General features: G+C 47.0%; 1 protein-coding gene and 1 long non-coding RNA gene across 4 annotated transcripts in view; one reads left to right on the top strand and one right to left on the bottom strand.

The window, feature by feature from the left end:
• NBEAL2 (neurobeachin like 2) overlaps window positions 1–6,483 on the bottom strand; it is a 217,823-nt gene extending 211,340 nt beyond the window's left edge. For 2 of the 3 annotated variants that reach the window (XM_053409367.1, XM_053409366.1), the window contains exon 1: window positions 6,108–6,483. In XM_053409367.1, the coding sequence (XP_053265342.1) occupies window positions 6,108–6,158 (51 nt within the window). In that variant the 5' untranslated portion in view covers window positions 6,159–6,483. The remainder of the gene's footprint in view (window positions 1–6,107) is intronic. The other variant, XM_053409369.1, reaches the window with a different exon arrangement.
• Window positions 6,484–15,691: 9,208 nt separating this feature from the next.
• LOC128423889 (uncharacterized) lies at window positions 15,692–17,271 on the top strand. Its single transcript, XR_008332889.1, has 2 exons — window positions 15,692–16,376; window positions 16,756–17,271. It is a non-coding gene; the product is annotated as an uncharacterized LOC128423889 (long non-coding RNA).
• Window positions 17,272–20,528: the final 3,257 nt, after the last annotated feature.

A 20,528-nucleotide genomic window follows, 5' to 3' on the forward strand; every position in this document is an offset into this window, starting at 1 on the left:
CTGGAGCACGATTTCTCTTCTCATCCTGAAGCAAAGTTCTTAACCCAAGGTACTATTTCTGGGTTAGCGGAGTCTGTAACCTGAAGCGTATGTAACCTGAAGCATATGTAACCCGAGGTACCACTGTACTTAAAGAAGCAACAAAATGAACTGGACTCCTTGGCAGGTTTTGAATAAACACTCGCAAACTTTATTGACAATAGTCAGTTAGGTAAATTAAGGATCCATACAATTTTGTAACATGCAGAGAATAATATTTGTTGATAAACCAGAGAGAGGAGCTGAGGGAAGTCTGGAGGGGGAAGAGGAGTAATTTTATGAGGAGGGGAGGAAAATAGGGCGGGATATTAAGGATGATATGTTTTTTGATAAAATGTCTTGTTGAAATCCCTAATAAAAAAATATTTTAAAAGTAAATAAATAAACCTCACGACACTTTTTTGAGGGTTTGACAACGTTGTTTGGTTTGTGCCTCTGCTGCTACCCAGGAAGGTAATCAGCGCTATTCTCCACAATGCAGGATGGAAGGCAGAGAGGGGTCCCCGGATTTGAACCCGCGACCTTCTGAATGCAATACGTGCCCCCTTACAAGGGAGCTGCCCTAGATCTGTGCCTTGAGACTGGAAATTCCCCAGCTCATCCCTCCACTAGTCCAACGAGGGTCTTGGCAAATCCAGCCCTAATTCAGGTCATTGTTGCCTGAGGAGGTTGGAAAACAAAGGATCTCTTTCGGCAAACAAGGCTAAAAATAAAAGTCCACGCTGCTTTTTGGTCTCGTTATTTATTTATTCAACACCCACTGTTCTCCCCCCCCCTCCCCATCTAATCTCCACAACAGCTCTGCGAAGTAGATTCATAGCGGTCAACTTTCCCCTTTTCTTGCGAGGAATCCTATTCGGAATAAGGGAATTTCCCTTAAAAAAAGGGAAACGTTGACAGCTATGGGTAGGTTCGGCTGAGAGGCGGTGAGTGGCACCCACGGTCACATCTAGTGAGCTCCATGGGCCGAGTAAGATTCGAACTCGGGTCTTCCAAGTATGACACTCACTACGCTGCCTCCACCGTACATTCCACAAGTATTTAACCTGAAATAACTAAAGGGGGGGAATTAAGGCACACTTAAATGTGATTTAAGCATTCTGTTATGTAGAGGTGTCACCAGCAATACTGTATTTGGAAACATTTAAAAGACAACAGCAGATCCTTCCTTTTCTTAGAATCACAGAATTTGAGTTCGAAAGGACACCAAGGGTCATCTAGTTCAACCCCCCGAAATGCCGGAATCTTTTGCCCAATGTAGGATTCAAACCCACAACCCCGAGATTAAGAGTCTCAGACTCTTATCGAATGTACTGAAAACTGTTGAGGAATAAATTCCAACAACCCAAATCACTGCCTGCGATCTCCTGATTCACACACTCAGAGGGGACAATCACCTGTGAAAACATTAATTACGATTTTGAAACTGTCAAGCTTCCTAATTACTGGCTTGCGTTCAATGTTCGCCCTACTCAAAATAAACTCGTTTATTTTGTGAATGGATACGGAAAACCTGGGCCCATCCATTTCCAAGGGGTCTACCCTAAGTAAAGCTTGGTTTGATACAATTCCCTGTGTGGTACCCAGCGAAAAAGTTCCATTTGCGCAAGGAAACTCCCCTTTCTCTCCATGTGAACCCCTAAATCCATTCTAGGGTTCACCCAGTCCTTCGGAGCAGATTTTGGAAGGGGTGTATAAGGAGTAGCTAGGTGGGGGAGAAAGTTAATAATAATGATAATGATGATGATGATGATGATGTATTATTTATACCCCGCCCATCTGGCTAGGTTTCCCCAGCCACTCTGGGCAGCTTCAAACAATACACTAAAATACAGTAACCTATTAAACATTAAAAGCTTCCCTAAACAGGGCTGCCTTCAGATGTCTTCTAAAAGTTTGGTAGTTATTTTTCTCTTTGACATCTGGTGGGAGGGCGTTCCACAGGGCGGGTGCCACCACCGAGAAGGCCCTCTGCCTGGTTCCCTGTAACTTGGCTTCTCGCAGGGAGGGAACCGCCAGAAGGCCCTCAGCGCTGGAACGTTGGAGGTGGAGACACTCCTTCAGGTATACAGGACTGAGGCCGTTTAGGGCTTTAAAGGTCAGCACCAACACTGACCTTAATCACTGATGGTCCTTAAATGGGTTGATGGTTCAAAACATCTCAGGGCACCAGGTTGGCAAAACCTGCAGTAAATCATCAACCCCTGCAGGGAAAGGTCGCAACGTGGAGTGTTTCACATTCCTGGTCCCCGCCAGCCACTCCCTTTCCTAAGGCACTCCATTCCGTTGCCCTCTCTCCAGCTTCCCAGCCCTGCCGATTCCCCCTCTTCATTCCATGGTCACTGAGAACGTGCAGGCTGCATACGCACCCTATATTAAAAGCACACACCTCCCTGCAAATAATGCTGAGAAAAGTAGTTTGTCAAGGGTGCCAGGAGTTGTAGCACTGCAGGCGGTAAACTACAGCTCCCGGGGTTTTCCGAGGGAAGCCACATGCATGACATGTGCTGTAAACGTACAGCGAATGTGACAGCTATGCACACGCCGTACATTTAAAGCACAAGGCTTTCCCCTCCCAAAAGAACCTTGGAAGTTATAGCTTGGTAAGGGTGCTAGGTTCAGTAACAGGGAAACGACACAGCTTCTAGGATCTTTAGAGTGCTTTAAAGGTGCGTTAAATATGCTAATGAGGTTTGCTTGAGGCTAACAGATTGAGGTTGAATCCAGACAAGACAGAAGTACTGTTTTGGGGGACAGGAGGCAGGCAGGTGTGGAGGACTCCCTGGTCCTGAATGGGGTAACTGTGCCCCTGAAGGACCAGGTGTGCAGCCTGGGAGTAATTTTGGAGTCCATGGAGGCGCAGGTTCATTCTGTGTCCAGGGCAGCTCTTTACCAGCTCCATCTGTTACGCAGGATGAGACCCTCCCTGCCTGCGGACTGTCTTGCCAGAGTGGTGCATGCTCTGGTTATCTCCCGCTTAGACTACTGCAATGCGCTCTACGTGGGGCTACCTTTGAAGGTGACCCAGAAACTACAACTATTCCAGAATGCGGCAGCTAGACTGGTGACTGGGAGCGGCCGCCGAGACCACGTGACCCCGGTCCTGAAAGACCTACGTTGGCTCTCAGTGTGTTTCCGAGCACAATTCAAAGGGTGCTTGGTGCTGACCTTGAAAGCCCTAAACGGCCTCGGCCCAGTATACCTGAAGGAGCGTCTCCACCCCCATCGTTCTGCCCGAACGCTGAGGTCCAGCGCCGAGGGCCTTCCGGCGGTTCTCTCACCGCGAGAAGCCAAGTTACAGGGAACCAGGCAGAGGGCCTTCTCAGTGGTGGCACCTGCCCTGTGGAACGCCCTCCCACCAGATGTCAAACTACCAAACTTTTAGAAGACATCTGAAGGCAGCCCTGTTTAGGGAAGCTTTCAATGTTTAATAGGTTATTGTATTTTAGCGTTCTGTTGGAAGCCACCCAGAGTGGCTGGGGAAACCCAGCCAGATGGGCAGGGTATAAATAATTTTATTATTATTATTATTATTATTATTATTATTATTATTATTATTATTAGTGTTGGAAGCCGCCCAGAGTGGCTGGGGAAACTCAGCCAGATGGGTGGGGTATAAATAAGTTGTTGTTATTATTATTATTATTGAGCAGAGTCGGCAAGAGCAGGATATGCTTTTCCAATTAAATAGTAATTTCTTAATTTGTGACCTGCACACATCAACGTGCAAGGGACTCCTCCCTGCCCCTCGGGAGGAGAGATGCTTTGCGGGCTGACACACACAAGAAGCAGGATTTCCTAGGGAGGCCATGCCTTTGCTCCGCGCCTCCTCCCATGCAAACTTCTCCAGGCTATTGTGTCTTTAATTTATTTATTTAAGAGCAGAAACAAACAAAAAACCCAGCCGAAGGATCCGGACAACACACACACACACACACACACACACACACACGTGTCTCTGGAGTGAGCACATGCAAACATAAGTGAGGCGGCCACCCCCCCTTTTTTTAAATGGAGAAAAGAAAAAGCAGATCAGGAACAAAAGCCTGTCCAAAAAAAGCAGCCAAAAACCACACACACACAGCAAAGGGACCCAGGAAGTAGACTAGCTATTCGACTCTCCCACGCCGCAATTCCCTAAGGGCCTGCTTCAGGTTTGGGGGTTTTTTTGAGGGGGGTGTTAATTGGGAAGGAGGGAAATGGGGGGAGAAACTCGCCAAAAACGAAGCTTCGCTTCTCCTTGCCCTTGCAAAAGGAACAATGGTTTTTGCACAGAGTGAATCGCCGAGATTCCGTCCCCAAGGAAAGTGGGGGGGGTGTGTGTGTGACCTGACGGCCATCCAATCCAAACCGCCCCCCCCCCCCCGCGCACACTTGCTCCGCGATTCCCCAAGTCCACCACACACAGGTCACAATAGAAAGCGCACCTTCCTGCTCTCCGACTGGAACCCGCAGGGGGTTGCAAAAATTTGCAATTCTATTTTGCATCAGACGGCGAAGGGGAAGGATAGGCAAAGGAGAGCCCGGCGCCTGGTGTTTTCTCCCCCCCCCCCCAGCAAATGCTCCCCTTTAGGGATTTTTTTCTGGCAGCTACATATACCCACCCCCCACCCACAGCCCAAGAAGGGGGAAGCAAAGGAATTAAGATTTCTTTGGTGCTTTAAAGACATTGCGCGGGGAGAATTGGCGAGGAGGAATAGGAAGCGCAGGAATTTCAGGTAATTGTGGGAGAGTTGGGGGAGCACCCCATGAAACGCATGGAGATGGATGGGATTATATTATCTGCAAGTTAAAGGTACACCCAGAGTTTCCCATTGAAAAAAAATCGCCTCTTCCAGGCATGGAGATGTCCCAGGAGAATGAAAGAAAATGGGGGGGGGGGGTAAACAGGTGCAAAGGGGGACGGGATTGGGTCCAAAGTCACCCACCCCAGGAAGTTTTTGGGGGGGGGCATCAGCAGGGGGTCAGAAAATGGACACTGTCCCCTCCAATAAACTTAAGGCAGAAAGTCCTAGGTTTGTACCTTCTCAAGAGTAGGCCTACTGAAGTTAAAGGGACACGATGACTAACTTCGTAGGGCTTAAGAGTCATGGATCCTGAACCGCAACACCAAAGGGAACTTTCCAAGGAGCATGTAATATTTTGGGGGGGGGATGGACAGGTGGAACAAAGAAAGGGGTGACAGGTGGAACAAGGTAAGAAACATTATGGACTGCAGGTAACCCAAGTAGGGTGCAGGAGACTTTGATCGGGACTTGGAAGTGGTACAGGAGGTACCGAGTTCAAATTCTGAGCATCTCCAAGCCAGAGGATTGGTGGTGGTGGTGGTTTTTTTTAAAACCGCAGGTAACAGGTGTTGTGGTCTGACTTCAGTGTTTTGAAAGGGGGGGTAGAGAAAGAGAAAGATGTTCGCTCCAAAGAAGCCATGGTGTTGGGAGCTTGCCAAGACAAAACAAAAGTAAAAATTGGAGCCGATTTGTGGGGTGCCGCAGGTGCCCCCCCAAAAGGTGCGAAGGAGAAGCAGAGGTCGGTGGGGAGCAAACTGATGGAGTGGGGGCGTGGGGAAGAAGGAACGGAAGATTCTCTTCTCCGCAGAACCGATAACAAAAGGAAAGAGCAGGTAAATCGAGGGTGAAAGAGAGTTCTCGATTTACCTGGATTCTCCTTTGGAGCGGACAGGTGCGAGGGAGCAAACAACTTAAGAGCAAGCAGGTAACCTCTCCCTCCCCCCCACCCCCCGGGTATTTTCCAAAAGAAGAAGGCAACCGGTACCCCCCAGAGATGGGAAGGAAATAAACAATAGGGGTGCAACGCACGCACCCCAAATAAACGCAAAACAAGGAACAAAAGGATTAAATTCGGGGGAGAGGCAGGGTTTAAGGAGAGGTGTAACAAGCAGCAGGCGTGGGGGGTCAGGTACCCCCAAAACCAGAGGTCCTTTTTATTCCCGGGGAGTCGACGCAGGTGTTTCCAAAGGCGAAGGAAACAGACCCCCTAAAAAAGAGGGGCGCAGCCTCACCCCCCAAAAAATAGGGGCGCAAGCGCGCGCGCAAAGGGGAAGCGCCTACCTTGGCAAAATAGAGCATCCACAGCTCGTAGAGGCGCTCCTTGGAAGCCATGGCGCGGGGCGGTTGCGCCTCCCCGTCCCTCCGTTCCCGGCTCACGCGGCGGCCAGATCCATGGCGCGGTGGCGGCGCCTTTTCCCCCGGGCGAGCGCAAGGGCAACTTTACGCGCGGCGCCGCGGCGCTGCCTTTCACTCCAAGCGGCGCGCAAAGCTCCCCCGGGCGCCGCGATCGGCTCCCTCCGCCATGCTGGTGGCGACGGCCGCTGCCAGCCCTCGGGCTCCGGCTCCGGCTCCTCCTCCTCTCCCAGCACCTGATTCGCGGCCCGGCCCCGGCCCCGAGGGAGGAGAGACGCCGCCGCCTCGCCGACAACGCCGCCGCCGCCGCCGCTGCTCCTCCAGGTGTGCGCCACGGCGCGCAGCCTCGCCTGGGGGCGCACGGACTCCTCGCCTTTGGGGTGGGGTGGCGGCCCCGATTCGGCGAGGCGCTTTACTTCAGAGTAGTCCGGTGGCCGCCAGCTGCGGAAGCGGGGAAATGCCTCCCCGTTCTGGGCCTGATCCTGAGCTTCACGCAGGGAGAACTGCCTCGCTTTACTCGCGAGGAGTCCCCGCGGCCTGCGGCGTCGCTTGCGGTTAGGGCTCAAATGCCCGTTTCCCCCCGCCCGGTCTTCTTTTACGGCGAGTTCAAAGGAGGGGCTTTACTCCCGAGTAGGTTCAAGGATTGTTGCTATTTATTAAATTAAATTAGCCTCTCGAGCTCCTGGGATCGCGGCCCCAACGGCCGCCACTTTTTTTCCCTTCTTCCAGCCGCTCAAGGCTTTGCCTTCTGCCGGACAGGTCTTACTCGGGAGTAAGGCCCGCTGAGCTCCTTGGAACTTACTCCCGGGTAAGTGTGTCTTGGCTTTTTTAGAATGTTGGCTTTTATTTATTGAATTGAATTTCTACACCGCCCTTCATCCGAGGGTCACAAGGCGGTTTACAATAGAAAAACGCAAGAAACACGTAACTGTCTTGCGGGAGGGGTTTCTCACGTTAGTGGCGATGCGGGTCTAGACTTGGAAACAAAACCTCTACGCGCACAAGTTTAATGGGACTCCTCCTTCCCGCTGAACAAGTGTGCAAGTTGCGACCCCTCTTTGCGCGCTGACTCGGGCCGGATCCTTCCTTAATCAGGAGTAAACGCGTTGCAGGACTGCAGTGATAACAAGACTGCCCGGGAATCTTTAGCTGAGATTTCTGCATTGCAGGGGGTTAGGCTAGATGACCCCGGGTAGTCCCAACTATGACTTGACGCTCTCTAGGGGTGCAGTGCAGTTGGAAAATAACCCAGTTTCAGTTACAGCCAAGTCAGACCACAACTCCTAAGTGTGTGTGTGGTCAGGATCAGTCCAGTGTGCCCTTGTAATACTGGGAACATACAAAAATACCAGCTTTTTCTTCTTTTTTAAAGTAATTTTTATCAGTTTCCCATTTAATAATATACAATCATATCACCATTATCCACTTTACCTCTCTGGCTCTTTAGAGCCCATCCACTTCCTTCCTTCCTTCCCTCCTGCCTCATGGCTTTCAAAACCAACCTTTTACATCATCGCATTTTATATACGTTTCCCAATTCTAGATTCACTCTTTACAAAAAGGCATTAAAATTTGGGTTAAAATAAAAAGGGAGAGAGCTTCTCGTTGCGAGTTTTCAGGCAACCCTGCTAGTGATGTTAATGGCTTGCAGTAATCTTTCAAATATTGTATAAATTTACTCCAGTCCTTTTGGAATACTTGCATCACACTGGTTTCGGATTTTTCCCGCCAGCTTCGCCAGTTCCGCAAAATCCATCATTTTCATCTGCCACTCCTCTTTCATTGGTACTTTTTGCTGTTTCCATTTTGGAGCTAAAAGGATTCTTGCCGCTGTTGTAAAATACGTGAACAGTCTTTTATCTTTCTTTTGGTTTCTCTTCACCTACTATTCCCAGTAAAAAGGCTTCTGGTTTTTGAACCTTTTCTTTAACTCATTATATATTGTTTCCCAGAAAGCCTTTAGCTGTTTACAAGTCCACCACTTGTGGTAAAATATACCTTCCTTTTCTTTGCATTTCCAACACTTGCTAGCTCTGGTCTTACACATTTTAGCAAGTTTTGATGGTGTTAAATACCATCTATACATCATTTTCATCACATTTTCGTTAAGTGCACTTCATGCAGTAAAGCTAATACCTTCATCCCACAGTCTTTCCAAAGATTCTATCCAGCTACAGTGGTGCCTCGCAAGACGAAAAGAATCCGTTCCGCGAGTCTCTTCGTCTAGCGGTTTTTTCGTCTTGCGAAGCAACCCTATTAGCGGATTAGCGCTATTAGCATCTTAGCGGCTATTAAAGGATTAGCGGCTTAGCGGCTAAAAGGCTATTAGCAGCTTAGCGGCTTAGAAAAAGGGGGGGGGAGGCGAAAAAAAATCGCAAGACTCGCAAGCCGTTTTCGTCTTGCGAAGCAAGCCCATAGGGAAATTCGTCTTGCGAAGCAGCTCAAAAAACCAAAAACCCTTTCGTCTAGCGGGTTTTTCGTCTTGCTAGGCATTCGTCTTGCGGGGCACCACTGTATTAGCTTTCAAGAATTTTTATAGTAGAAGTGAAAGTAATTCCTTTCTGACTTTAGTATGCTGCAGGCGGCCTACCAAACCTATTGAGTATATTTAGGATTGTGGTGTGATTGGGTTAACTTAAGGACAGATGCCTTATACCATGGGTAGGCAAACTAAGGTCCGGGGGCCAGATCCGACCCAATCGTCTTCTAAATCCGGCCCGTGGACGGTCCGGGAATCAGTGTGTTTTTACATGAGTAGAATGTGTCCTTTCATTTAAAATGCATCTCTGGGTTATTTGTGGGGCATAGGAATTCGTTCATTATTTTTTACTCAAAATATAGTCCGCCCCTCCCCGAGGGACATTGGACCGGCCCCCTGCTGGAAAAGTTTGCTGAACCCTGCTTTATATACTGTATTCTTAACTCTAACTTCCTCCAGCACCACTTAAAAGTTACCCCAGCTGAGTTCCAGGAAGCAATTTGGCCTATTGAGACCTATTGAGGTCAACAGGACTTTCAAGTAATTCTGCATAGGATTCCAGCCTTTGCTAAGGGTTTGGCATCAACCAATTGTTTTTTCTTAATTGGGTTTTTTTGGTATTCTCTTTTATAAAATTAAAGAACTATAAGAAGAAATCAAACAAAGCATTAGCCAGTGTTCAAGACTTAAAACGCTAAAATAATGTATAATAGGTGAATTAATTGGTTAAAGGGAAATGTTTTTAATTGTGTAACACCACCGACCACCTTAACATCTACTGCAATCTGTGCAAAGTTACTCAAAAGTAAGTCCGTGTTTAATGGGGCTTACTCACAGGTAGCCCAGCTTTCAAAGTGGCGAGATACTCGCAAGTAGTATAAAAATAGGCAAGAAAGCAAGTTTGTATGGAAGATTCTTGATTTCTGGTTTAACTGATCAAGCCCTTATCAGTTCCACACCCTGTCAGAAATCCTTGCTGGAATCTGCAAAATATTGTTACCCTTTTGATGCATTTATAACCAAGCAAGGACTAAACTGGATTAATGGTCAATGTAAGAGTAAATCATTTTTATCAGTGCTTTTATACTGCGTTCCCAATCATATTCCCAGAAGTGGTTTGCAAGATTTATTTATTTTTTAATTTGTTTGTGTTTACAAGTGTAGAGTTATAACAATACCAAATAAATATCAACATTTAGAGATTTCTCTGAATCTCTAGATTTCCCACCATCCCCTCCTTGGGCTTTATTGTCAACATTTTCAGATGCATATTATATCAATATTTTAAATCTGTCCATATTGTCCATAGTATTTGTTATATTACAAGTGTTATTAAAATCCTGCTTACAGTGGTTTCCTAAATAAATTGTAGTCCCGTCCCCCCCCCCCCCATTTTTTCTTAAAGTTCTTGTCTTCTTGGTTCCTGAGCTTTCCAGTCAGTTTTGCCATTTCAGCATAGTCCAACAGCTTGGTTTGTCATTTCTAGGAACTTTTATCTTCTTTCCATCTCTGGGCTAGTGGCATCCGCACAGCTGTTGTTGCATACATAAAAAGTTTTTTCTGATCCTTTGGAATATCGGTACTTACAATTCCTAATAAAAATGCTTCTGGTTTTTTAATAAAAGATATTTTAAACATTCATTTTCATTTCATTATATATTATTTCCCAGAATGCTTTTATGACTACACGACCACCACATATGATAAAAGGTACCTTCTTTTTCTTTACATTTCCAGCAGGTATTTGGATTTGACTCATACATTTTTGCTAACTTAAAGGTAAAGGAGCCCTGACCATTAGGTCCAGTTGCGGACGACTCTGGGGTTGCGGCGCTCAGCTCACTTTATTGGCCGAGGGAGCTGGTCATGTGGCCAGCATGACTAAGCCGCTTATGGCGAACCAGAGCAGCGCACAGAAACACCGTTTACCTTCCCGCCAGAGTGGTACCTATTTATCTACTTGCACTTTGATGTGCTTTTGAACTGCTAGGTTGGCAGGAGCAGGGACCAAGCAACGGGAGCTCACCCCCTTGCTGGGATTCGAACCGCCAACCTTCTGATCGGTGAGTCCTAGACTCTGTGGTTTAACCCACAGCACCACCCGCTGTGTATATTGGGAATGCCCATTGACAAAGCCTGCAGACACCCTCTAAACCAGTGCTGGCCAAACTTGGCCCTCCACCTGTTTTGGGACTACAATTCCCATCATCTCTGACCACTGGTCCCGTTAGCTAGAGATGATGGGGGTTGTATTCCCAAAACAGCTGGTGGACCAAGTTTGGCCATCACTGCTCTAAACCATAGGTAGGCAAACTAAGGCCCGGAGGCCAGATCCGGCCCAATCGCCTTCTGAATCCGGCTCGTGGATGGTCCAGGAATCGGCGTGTTTACATGAGTAGAATGTGTCCTTTTATTTAAAATGCATCTCTGGGTTATTTGTGGGGCCTGCCTGGTGTTTTAACATGAGTAGAATGTGTGCTTTTATTTAAAATGCTTCTCTGGGTTATTTGTGGGGTATAGGAATTCGTTCATCCCCCCCAAAAAAAAATACAATCCGGCCCCCAACAAGGTCTGAGGGATGGTGGACCGGCCCCCTGCTGAAAAAGTTTGCTGACCCCTGCCCTAAGCCTCTGAAAACCCTAGAAAAACCCTCTTAAAAACAAGCAGCGCTTGTCCGGCTGGTGGGAATTGTGGCAAATCCACCAAACGACCACAGTTTCTCCCTCCAAGCTACCTTGCTGAAACACACGCTCTCCATAGGCCTCGACGGTTTGTGCAAGGCCTCTTGTGAAAACACTTGCAAAGGCTTGTGGGATTGCTAGGCACTTTTCACACCATTTTGCCATTTCTGCGCTCTCTGTTAAGGCCGTTTTTGCCGCTTCCAGGTTCGCGGCAATGCGTGTGGTTGTGAACGTATTGAATGCGTGTGAAATGGCTTTGTTGCCTGTGTTGCACACACAGGTCCAGTTGTGTGTGTGTGGTTTGGTGTGGGAATGACAGCCAGGGTCAAGAGAAATGGTGTTTGGCTGGCCACTTGCAAAGAGGCAGGGCACCTTTAAGATTTCAGGAGATGGACTGTCCACAGGTGCTCCTGGTCTCCAGGAGGAAGGGCGGGATATAAACGGAAGAAAGTAATAATATGTTAATTAAGGTAAGTGAGTTCCACCTGCAGAGATCCCCTTTTCTGCACAGCTGTTATAGGTGCAAGAGCTTTGGCTCCACAATCAATGCTTCTGGATGGCCCTTGCTGGAAATTCCAGAAGAAGAGATCTTGCAGGCCTTTTGCTTTTGGGGCTTTTTGCTTGATCCTACACTCAGGGTCTTCCTTTGCATCTGAAACCCCCTAGTTATTGTTCTTGTTGTTTTGTTTTATTGAATTTATATACTACCCTATACCCGGGGGTCTCAATATACAAAATCAAAAAGTACATAATAATGTACATAGGTAAAGGTAAAGGGACCCCTGACCATTAGGTCCAGTAGTGACCGACTCTGGGGTTGCACGCTCATCTCGCCCTATTGGCTGAGGGAGCCGGCGTACAGCTTCCGGGTCATGTGGCCAGCATGACTAAACCGCTTCTGGCGAACCAGAGCAGAGCACGGAAACACCGTTTACCTTCCCGCCGGAGCGGCACCTATTTATCTACTTGCACTTTGACGTGCTTTCGAACTGCTAGGTTGGCAGGAGCAGGGACCAAGCAACGGGAGCTCACCCCGTCGCAGAGATTCGAACCGCCGACCTTCTGATCTGCAAGTCCTAGGCTCTGTGGTTTAACCAATAAAGTACATAATAAAAATGAAAACAACAACCCAATGTTGTAGTTGTTGTTTAGTCGTGTCCGACTCTTCGTGACCCCATGGACCAGAGCACGCCAGGCCCTCCTGTCTTCCACTGCCTCCTGCAGTTTGGTCAAACTCATGCTGGTAGCTTCAAGAACACTGTCCAACCATCTCGTCCTCCTTGTGCCCTCCATCTTTCCCAACATCAGGGTCTTTTCCAGGGAGTCTTCTCTTCTCATGAGGTGGCCAAAGTATTGGAGCCTCAGCTTCAGAATCTGTCCTTCCAGTGAGCACTCAGGGCTGATTTCCTTAATAGCCCCCCCAAAAAAACACACACACAACAACACATCTTAAAAGGGCATAGGATGTCAATCAGATCAACCAAAAGCCTGGTTGAAAAGGAACATTTTTGCCTGGCGCCTAACGGTGTATAATGAAGGCTCCAGGCGAATCACTCTGGGCGGCTCCCAACAGAATATTAAAAGCACAATAAAACATCACACATAAAAAACTTCCCTACACAGGGTTGCCTTCAGATGTCTTCTAAAAGTCAGATAGTTGTTTATTTCCTTGACATCTGATGGGAGGGCATTCCACAGGGTGGGTGCCACCACCGAGAAGGCCCTCTGCCTGGTTCCTTGTAACCTCTCAGGGAAGGAACCACCAGATGGCCCTCAGAGCTGGACTTCAGTGTCCCCACAACACCCCTTTAAGGCAGGAGAGGTAGGGACTGGCCCAAGACCATCCAGTGAGATTTGTGGCCGATTGGGGATTTGAACCCTGGTCCCTCAAAACCTGGTTTGACCCTCTAACCACTACACCACAATAGCTCCTTCAAACAGCTTCCGGAAAAGGTACATCTTAGCCAGCCAGCCAAAGAGACAGGGACAGATACATTTCAATGCAAAGTTCTACATATATGGAGCCACCACTGCAAAGGCCCTGCCCTGGGCCTCCCCACCTTCCATTTCACCCCACATAGGGACCGCTTAGAGCAGGCATCCCCAAACTCAGCCCTCCAGATGTTTTGGGACTACAACTCCCATCATCCCTAGCTAACAGGACCTGGGGTTACTGGAAACCACAGAAGAGGAGAGCTGTGTATAACGGGCTTCCTCAACCTCAGCCCTCCAGATGTTTTGAGACTACAATTCCCATCATCCCTGACCACTGGTCCTGCTAGCTAGGAATCATGGGAGTTGTAGGCCAAAAACATTGGGAGGGCTGAGGTTGAGGAAGCCTTGTGTATAATGAAGGCTTCAGGCAAGGAGAGGGCTCTTGTGCTCGCATCCTGTTTGTGAGATCTGGCATCTGGTTGGCTGCAGTGGGGACAGGATCCTGGACTACATGGGCCATTGGCCTGATCCTGCAGGCTCTCCTTATGTCCTTTTTTATATATATAATTTTTAATTAGTTTTTTAACATATCATTTTCAACAGTCATTAAACATACTTTTACATCTTATTCAATTTTTTTTGACTTCCATCAGTCCTGTCTGAAAATTTTCCAGTCTAATCTCTTAGTATGCATTTCTTATTTTCCTCATTATATTTCAAACTCATAACCAATATCTCTATCTTTTTCTGCTTTGTAACACTTTGTATATTTCTCCTTACAAAACTTCTCGTAGTCCTACTAGCGTAATTTGTTGATTACAGTTGCTCTTCAAATAATTCATATACTTCTTCCAATCTTCTGTAAATCTCTGGTTCCACAGATTTCGGATCCTTCCTGTCATTTTGTCCAATTCTGCATAGTCCATTAATTTCGTCTGCCATTCTTCTTGGCTCTCATGTTCTTATGAATTTAAAGCAGAAGGAATGCCTGCAACTATGAAAGTTCAAGAAGAATCAATGAACCTTTGTGGTTCTTCTTACTCTGTTATTGCATAAATCTCCAAACTGCAGGAAGGGACTTAGCAGAGTGCATGATGCCCAGCGCACTGCTTCTCTGCAGGCCATGTGGGTGTTGACATTGCTACACGTCCCACTTCTGCATAAGAGCATGCGGTTGCAAAATTCTACCAATGACTGTGCATAACATCACTAGATGTCTATCATATTGGGCGGAGTTTAGGCTGTCCCGATTAGTGAGAATGGCTTTCTGGGGCCCATGGTTTTTCCTGCCAAACTTGAGGGGCGATCAGAGATGTAACCAAAGGAGCCTGATAGTCCCTCATGCTCCGGGCTTTCTCCAGCCTTTGGAATGCAATGCCGATCAGTTTGCAAAGGTGACACCCTCCAGCTAGCAAGAGAGGCAGAGGTACCAATCTTTGTAACGGGAACCTATTTTCGTAATGGAAACTGAGGAGCAGGATGTGGAGTTTTAGCCAAAGCTATCTAAAACTAAGACCAGCGTGCATGGCAGCTGCTTTTCTTAAATTTCACAGTGCTGCTATTCTTAAATTATTATTTTTTTACTATTGCTTGTTTCATTTAATTGCTGCACAAAATGTCTCTGAGTGGCTTAACGTTATAAAAGTAGATGCAATGCAAAATTTAAAATACAGTGGTACCTCGGGTTACAGACACTTCAGGTTACAGACTCCGCTAACCCAGAAATAGTACCTTGGGTTAAGAACTTTGCTTCAGGATGAGAACAGAAATCGCACGGCGGCAGCGGGAGGCCCCATTAGCTAAAGTGGTACCTCAGGTTAAGAACAGTTTCAGGTTAAGAACAGACCTCCGGACCGAATTAAGTTCTTAACCCGAGATACCACTGTACAGCCCAAAGAAAAGAAGAACATTAAGTGACTAAAAGTGCTCATCCTGCAATCACGTATGAAAGACAAATCCTAGACCACCTTACCTTCCTGCTGGAGCGGTACCTATGTACCGTATTTTTCGCTCTATAAGACGCACCAGACCACAAGACGCACCTAGTTTTTGGAGGAGGAAAACAAGAAAAAAAATATTCTGAATCTCAGAAGCCAGAACAGCAAGAGGGATTGCTGCACAGTGAAAGCAGCAATCCCTCTTGCTGTTCTGGCTTCTGGGATAGCCGTGCAGCCTGCATTCGCTCCATAAGACGCACACACATTTCCCCTTACTTTTTAGGAGGGAAAAAGTGAGTCTTATAGAGCAAAAAATACGGTATCTACTTGCACTTTGACGTGCTTTCGAACTGCTAGGTTGGCAGGAGCTGGGACCAAACAATGGGAGCTCACCCCGTTGCAGGGATTCGAACCGCCGACCTTCTGATCGGCAAGTCCTAGGCTCTGTGGTTTAACCCACAGCACCACCCTTGTCCCCTATTTTCATGTTATGTGACCTCAATTAAGAGCCAAATGCCTGGGTTAACAGGAAGCCCAGGGAGCTGATTATGATGGAGCCAGGCGCATCGGACTGGGGAGAGAATTTCACATCTAGGGAGCCACCACTCAAAAGGCCCGTTCCTGTCTTGCCCCCCTCCATACTTCCACTGGAGGGGGAACACAATGAAGAGCATCGGATGATGAATGGAAAGTCTGGGCAGGTTGTTGTTTTCATCCATCTGTCTCAGGATACAGTGGAGAGAAAACAGCAAAGGCCTGAAGTAGAGAGCACAGCAGAGGTTATATTTTCTGAGAATCCTCCGGAAAAACAATCTCTCAAGGGACCTGCGGATGGCATTTTACCATTGTACTGTAGAGAGTGTATTAACTTATGGTCTGTGTGTGTGGTTTGGGAGCTGCACGGCCAGGGAAAAAACAATGCTGTCCAGGGTTGTAAAGACTGCAGAGAGAATAATTGGGTGCACTCTTCCCACCTTAGATCAAATCCATGCTTCCAGGTGCCATAAGAAAGCTGCAGAGATAGCGCAGGATAGTGTGCACCCCGGAAATGATCTCTTTCAGCTTCTGCCTTCTGGAAGAAGGTACAGGGTTATAAAGGCCAGGACTAGCCGCCTGAGAAACAGTTTCTATTCAAATGCGATTTTGGTTTTAAACGCAGTGTAAGGTAGTCTCTGGGACGCGGGTCGCGCTGTGGGTAAAAGCCTCAGCGCCTAGGACTTGCCGATCGAAAGGTCAGCGGTTTGAATCCCCGCGGCGGGGTGCGCTCCCGTCGCTTGGTCCCAGCGCCTACCAACCTAGCAGTTCGAAAGCACCCCCGGGTGCAAGTAGATAAATAGGGACCGCTTACTAGCGGGAAGGTAAACGGCGTTCCGTGTGCTGCGCTGGCTCACCAGATGCAGCTTGTCACGCTGGCCACGTGACCCAGAAGTGTCTGCGGACAGCACTAGCTCCCGGCCTATAGAGTGAGATGAGCGCACAACCCTAGAGTCTGGCAAGACTGGCCCGTACGGGCAGGGGTACCTTTACCTTTACCTTACCTTAAGGTAGTCTCTATGGGAGTATATTGTATTTAATTGTGGGAGTTTTTAGGGGGTTAACCAGGCTGGGATAGCTGGGATAGGAGGCTTGTTGGTTTTTGAATGTCTGATGTAGATTTTTTCAGTTTCGTTGTTCTGTATGGGACAATGACAATAAAGATTATCGTATTGGAGGGGTGTGCCTTTGGGGGTGAAGTCAAACTGTTGGGAGATCGCAGCACCTGCTGTGGCTGTAGAAACCTACAGTGGTACCTTGATTCTCAAACTTAATTTGTTGCGGAAGTCCGTTCCAAATCCAAAGCGTTCCAAAACCAAGGCGTGCTTTCCCATAGAGAGTAATGTAAAATGGATTAATCCATTCCAGACTTTTAAAAACAACCCCAAAACAGCAATTTGACATGGATTTTACTATCTAACAAGACCATTGATCCATAAAATGAAAGCAATAATCAATGTACTGTACTATAAAATAAATAAGGCAGTATTGTAGATGATAAAAATAAAAATTATTAATTTTTCTTACCTGCGCTAATGATAGTCATTGTTTGGATGGGGGGCTTTTATCCATTTCCGCAGTCACACAATCAGTCAATCATAAAACAAAAACAAGCCACAGTCACAAAAATGTAAAAGCCACACAAACAAAAACGCAAAAAAAATTGCAAAAACAAAAGCACCAAATATCACCTCAGAACCCAGCCACTCTGAGTGGCTCCCAATCGAATGTTAGAAACAATACAGCATTAAGTATTAAAAACTTCCCTAAACAGGGCTGCCTTCAGATGTCTTTTAAAGATAAGATAGTTGTTTATCTCCTTGACATCTGGTGGGAGGGCGTTCCACAGGGCAGGTGCCACCACCGAGAAGGCCCTCTGCCTGGTTCCCTGTAACTTGGCTTCTCGCAGTGAGGGAACTGCCAAAAGGCCCTCGGAGCTGGACCTCAGTGTCCAGGCTGAATGATGGGGGTGGAGATGCTCCTTCAGGTATACAGGTATAAGGCCGGCACTTAGAGAAAACAGTCTTGGCCCACACAGCACAGGTTCCCCATCCATGGCATGGATAGTGCTCTCTAGATGTTTGTGGACTACTTCATCCTCACCTAACATGGCCAACTGCCAGGAATGATGGGAACTGTGGCCCAGAAACATTTGAAGAGCATCTCATGGGCTGTCCCTGTCTAAAGTTTTAGGATAAATATTTCTGCCAGATTCCTTATTGAAATCCCCGAACCCTCTATCTCCTCCACCCTCTCTCAGATTGTTGTTGATGTTTAGTTGTTTAGTCATGTCTGACTCTTCGTGACCCCCTGGACGAGAGCACGCCAGGCACGCCTGTCTTCCACTGCCTCCCGCAGTTTAGTCAAACCCATGCTGGTAGCTTCAAGAACACTGTCCAGCCATCTTGTCCTCTGTTGTCCCCTTCTCCAACATCAGGGTCTTTTCCAGGGAGTCTTCTCTTCTCCTGAGGTGGCCAAAGTATTGGACCCTCAGCTTCACGATCTGTCCTTCCACTCAGGGCTGATTTCCTTCAGAATGGAGAGGTTTGATCTTCTGGCAGTCCATGGGACTCTCAAGAGTCTCCTCCAGCACCAGAATTCAAAAGCATCAATTCTTCGGCGATCAGCCTTCTTTATGGTCCAGCTCTCACTTCCATACATCACTACAGGGAAAACCAGAGCTTTGTTGGCAAGGTGATGTCTCTGCTTTTTAAGATGCTATCTAGCATCACATACTGGTATTTAAATTCCCGGACCCTCCCTAATTCCCCTCCTCTGTTTCACACACAGGCAGGTACCATCTTTGGGTGATCTGTCTCTGTAGATCAACGCTCTACATCATAAGACAACAAAAGTCAGTTGCAAGGGGAAACATTGCATATTCATGTATCTCATCGTACAAAATCTCTCTGAAATAACCTCTGAAAGGCTGAGTAATTTATTCTAGGGAGAAGCATTACTGTCCTTCATCCTTTTTCTTTCTTTCTTTTTTTTTGACAGCTAACTCCTCTCGCTTTGCTTTGATGTCTGCTCCGTACACTGGCTTCTGAATTATTTAAAATGCAAACATCTGGATGAAATAAGCCAGTAACATCAGGACTGCCTTTGCACATTCACGCTGGTAGGGCTGATGTGGAAATGCGGAAGAGAGGCAAAATTGGGTGCATTAGAAATGGTTCAGCTTTGAGTGAGGCCAAATAATAATAATATTAATAATAATAATTTATCATTTATACCCCGCCCATCTGGCTGAGTTTCCCCAGCCACTCTGGGCGGCTCCCAATCAAGTGTTAAAAACAGTACAGCGTTAAATATTAAAAACTTCCTTGAACCGGGCTGCCTTCAGATGTCTTCTGAATGTCAGGTAGTTGTTTATCTCTTTGACATTTGATGGAAGGGTGTTCCACAGGGCGGGCGCCACCACCGAGAAGGCCCTCTGTCTGGTTCCCTGTAGCCTCACTTCTCGCAATGAGGGAACCGCCAGAAGGCCCTCGGCGCTGGAGGTCAGCATCCGGGCAGAATGATGGGGGTGGAGACGCTCCTTCAGGTATACAGGACCGAGGCCGTTTAGGGCTTTAAAGGTCAAAACCAACACTTTGAATCGTGCTCAGAAACGTGGGCCAAAGTCCCACGTCAAGCAAATGTCAATATTTGTGGACTGTAAATAAAACAAAAAACTGGGCTGTAAATAAAACAAAAAACTTCCATCGAATGAAGCTCACAAATGGAAATAATAATAAAAGTTTGTTTTCAATTCAGTAATGGCTAAAGATACCCTGATTTCTATCAAGAGAAAGGGAGCTTTTGTTTTCTGTTGATTATTGTTAGGTTTATTATGGAGAGAATCAATACTTTGGTGATTTTCTCCCAAATAAGTGTGCATATATTTACCCGGGAGTCTGCCCCATTGAATTCTGTGGGACTTACTTCTGAGTAGACATGTCTATGTTTGCTACGATAGTGTGCTACATAAATTACCAATGGCCAGCTGTATTGATTCTCTCCATAATAAACAATAATCAGTAATAACCAATAAGCAAAAACATGAAATATACTGATTAGGCTTCCCAACTTCTATTTCCCTTCCAGTAAACTTTCTCTGTTGTAGAAAGTGATATAGAAATGCCTTCAAACTCAAGCAGTAGGTCCACCTGCAATCCTATCCCCGTTGTCAAATCCAGCACAATCCTAGGCATGTTTTCTTGGAAGTAAATCCTATTCAGAATGCCCAAGATTGCACGCTGGCATGACAACTGTTGGCAGGTGTTGTTGTTGTTTAAATGGAAATGAAATTACCTGTTTTACGGTATAAAATTGTTTGCAACATTGAATTTTTATCAATGGCTCGTCTAATATTGACAGCTGCTTTGTGAAGGCCTTCCCCCTTCCCTTTGCTCAACATGCCAGCTAAGCAAGCATATGCATGCCTGTTGCTGTTGTTTAGTTGTTTAGTTGTGTCCGACTCTTCGTGACCCCATGGACCAGAGCATGCCAGGCACTCCTGTCTTCCACTGCCTCCCACAGTTTGGTCAAACTCATGCTGGTAGCTTCCAGAACACTGTCCCACCATCTCCTCCTCTGTCTTCCCCTTCTGCTTGTGCCCTCCATCTTTCCCAGCATCAGGGTCTTTTCCAGGGAGTCTTCTCTTCTCATGAGGTGGCCAAAGTATTGGAGCCTCAGCTTCAGGATCTGTCCTTCCCGTGAGCACTCAGGGCTGATTTCCTTCAGAATGGAGAGGTTTGATCTTCTTGCAGTCCATGGGACTCTCAAGAGTCTCCTCCAG

The sequence above is a fragment of the Podarcis raffonei genome, chromosome 12 (genome assembly GCF_027172205.1).
Source record: "Podarcis raffonei isolate rPodRaf1 chromosome 12, rPodRaf1.pri, whole genome shotgun sequence".
NCBI lineage: Eukaryota > Metazoa > Chordata > Lepidosauria > Squamata > Lacertidae > Podarcis > Podarcis raffonei.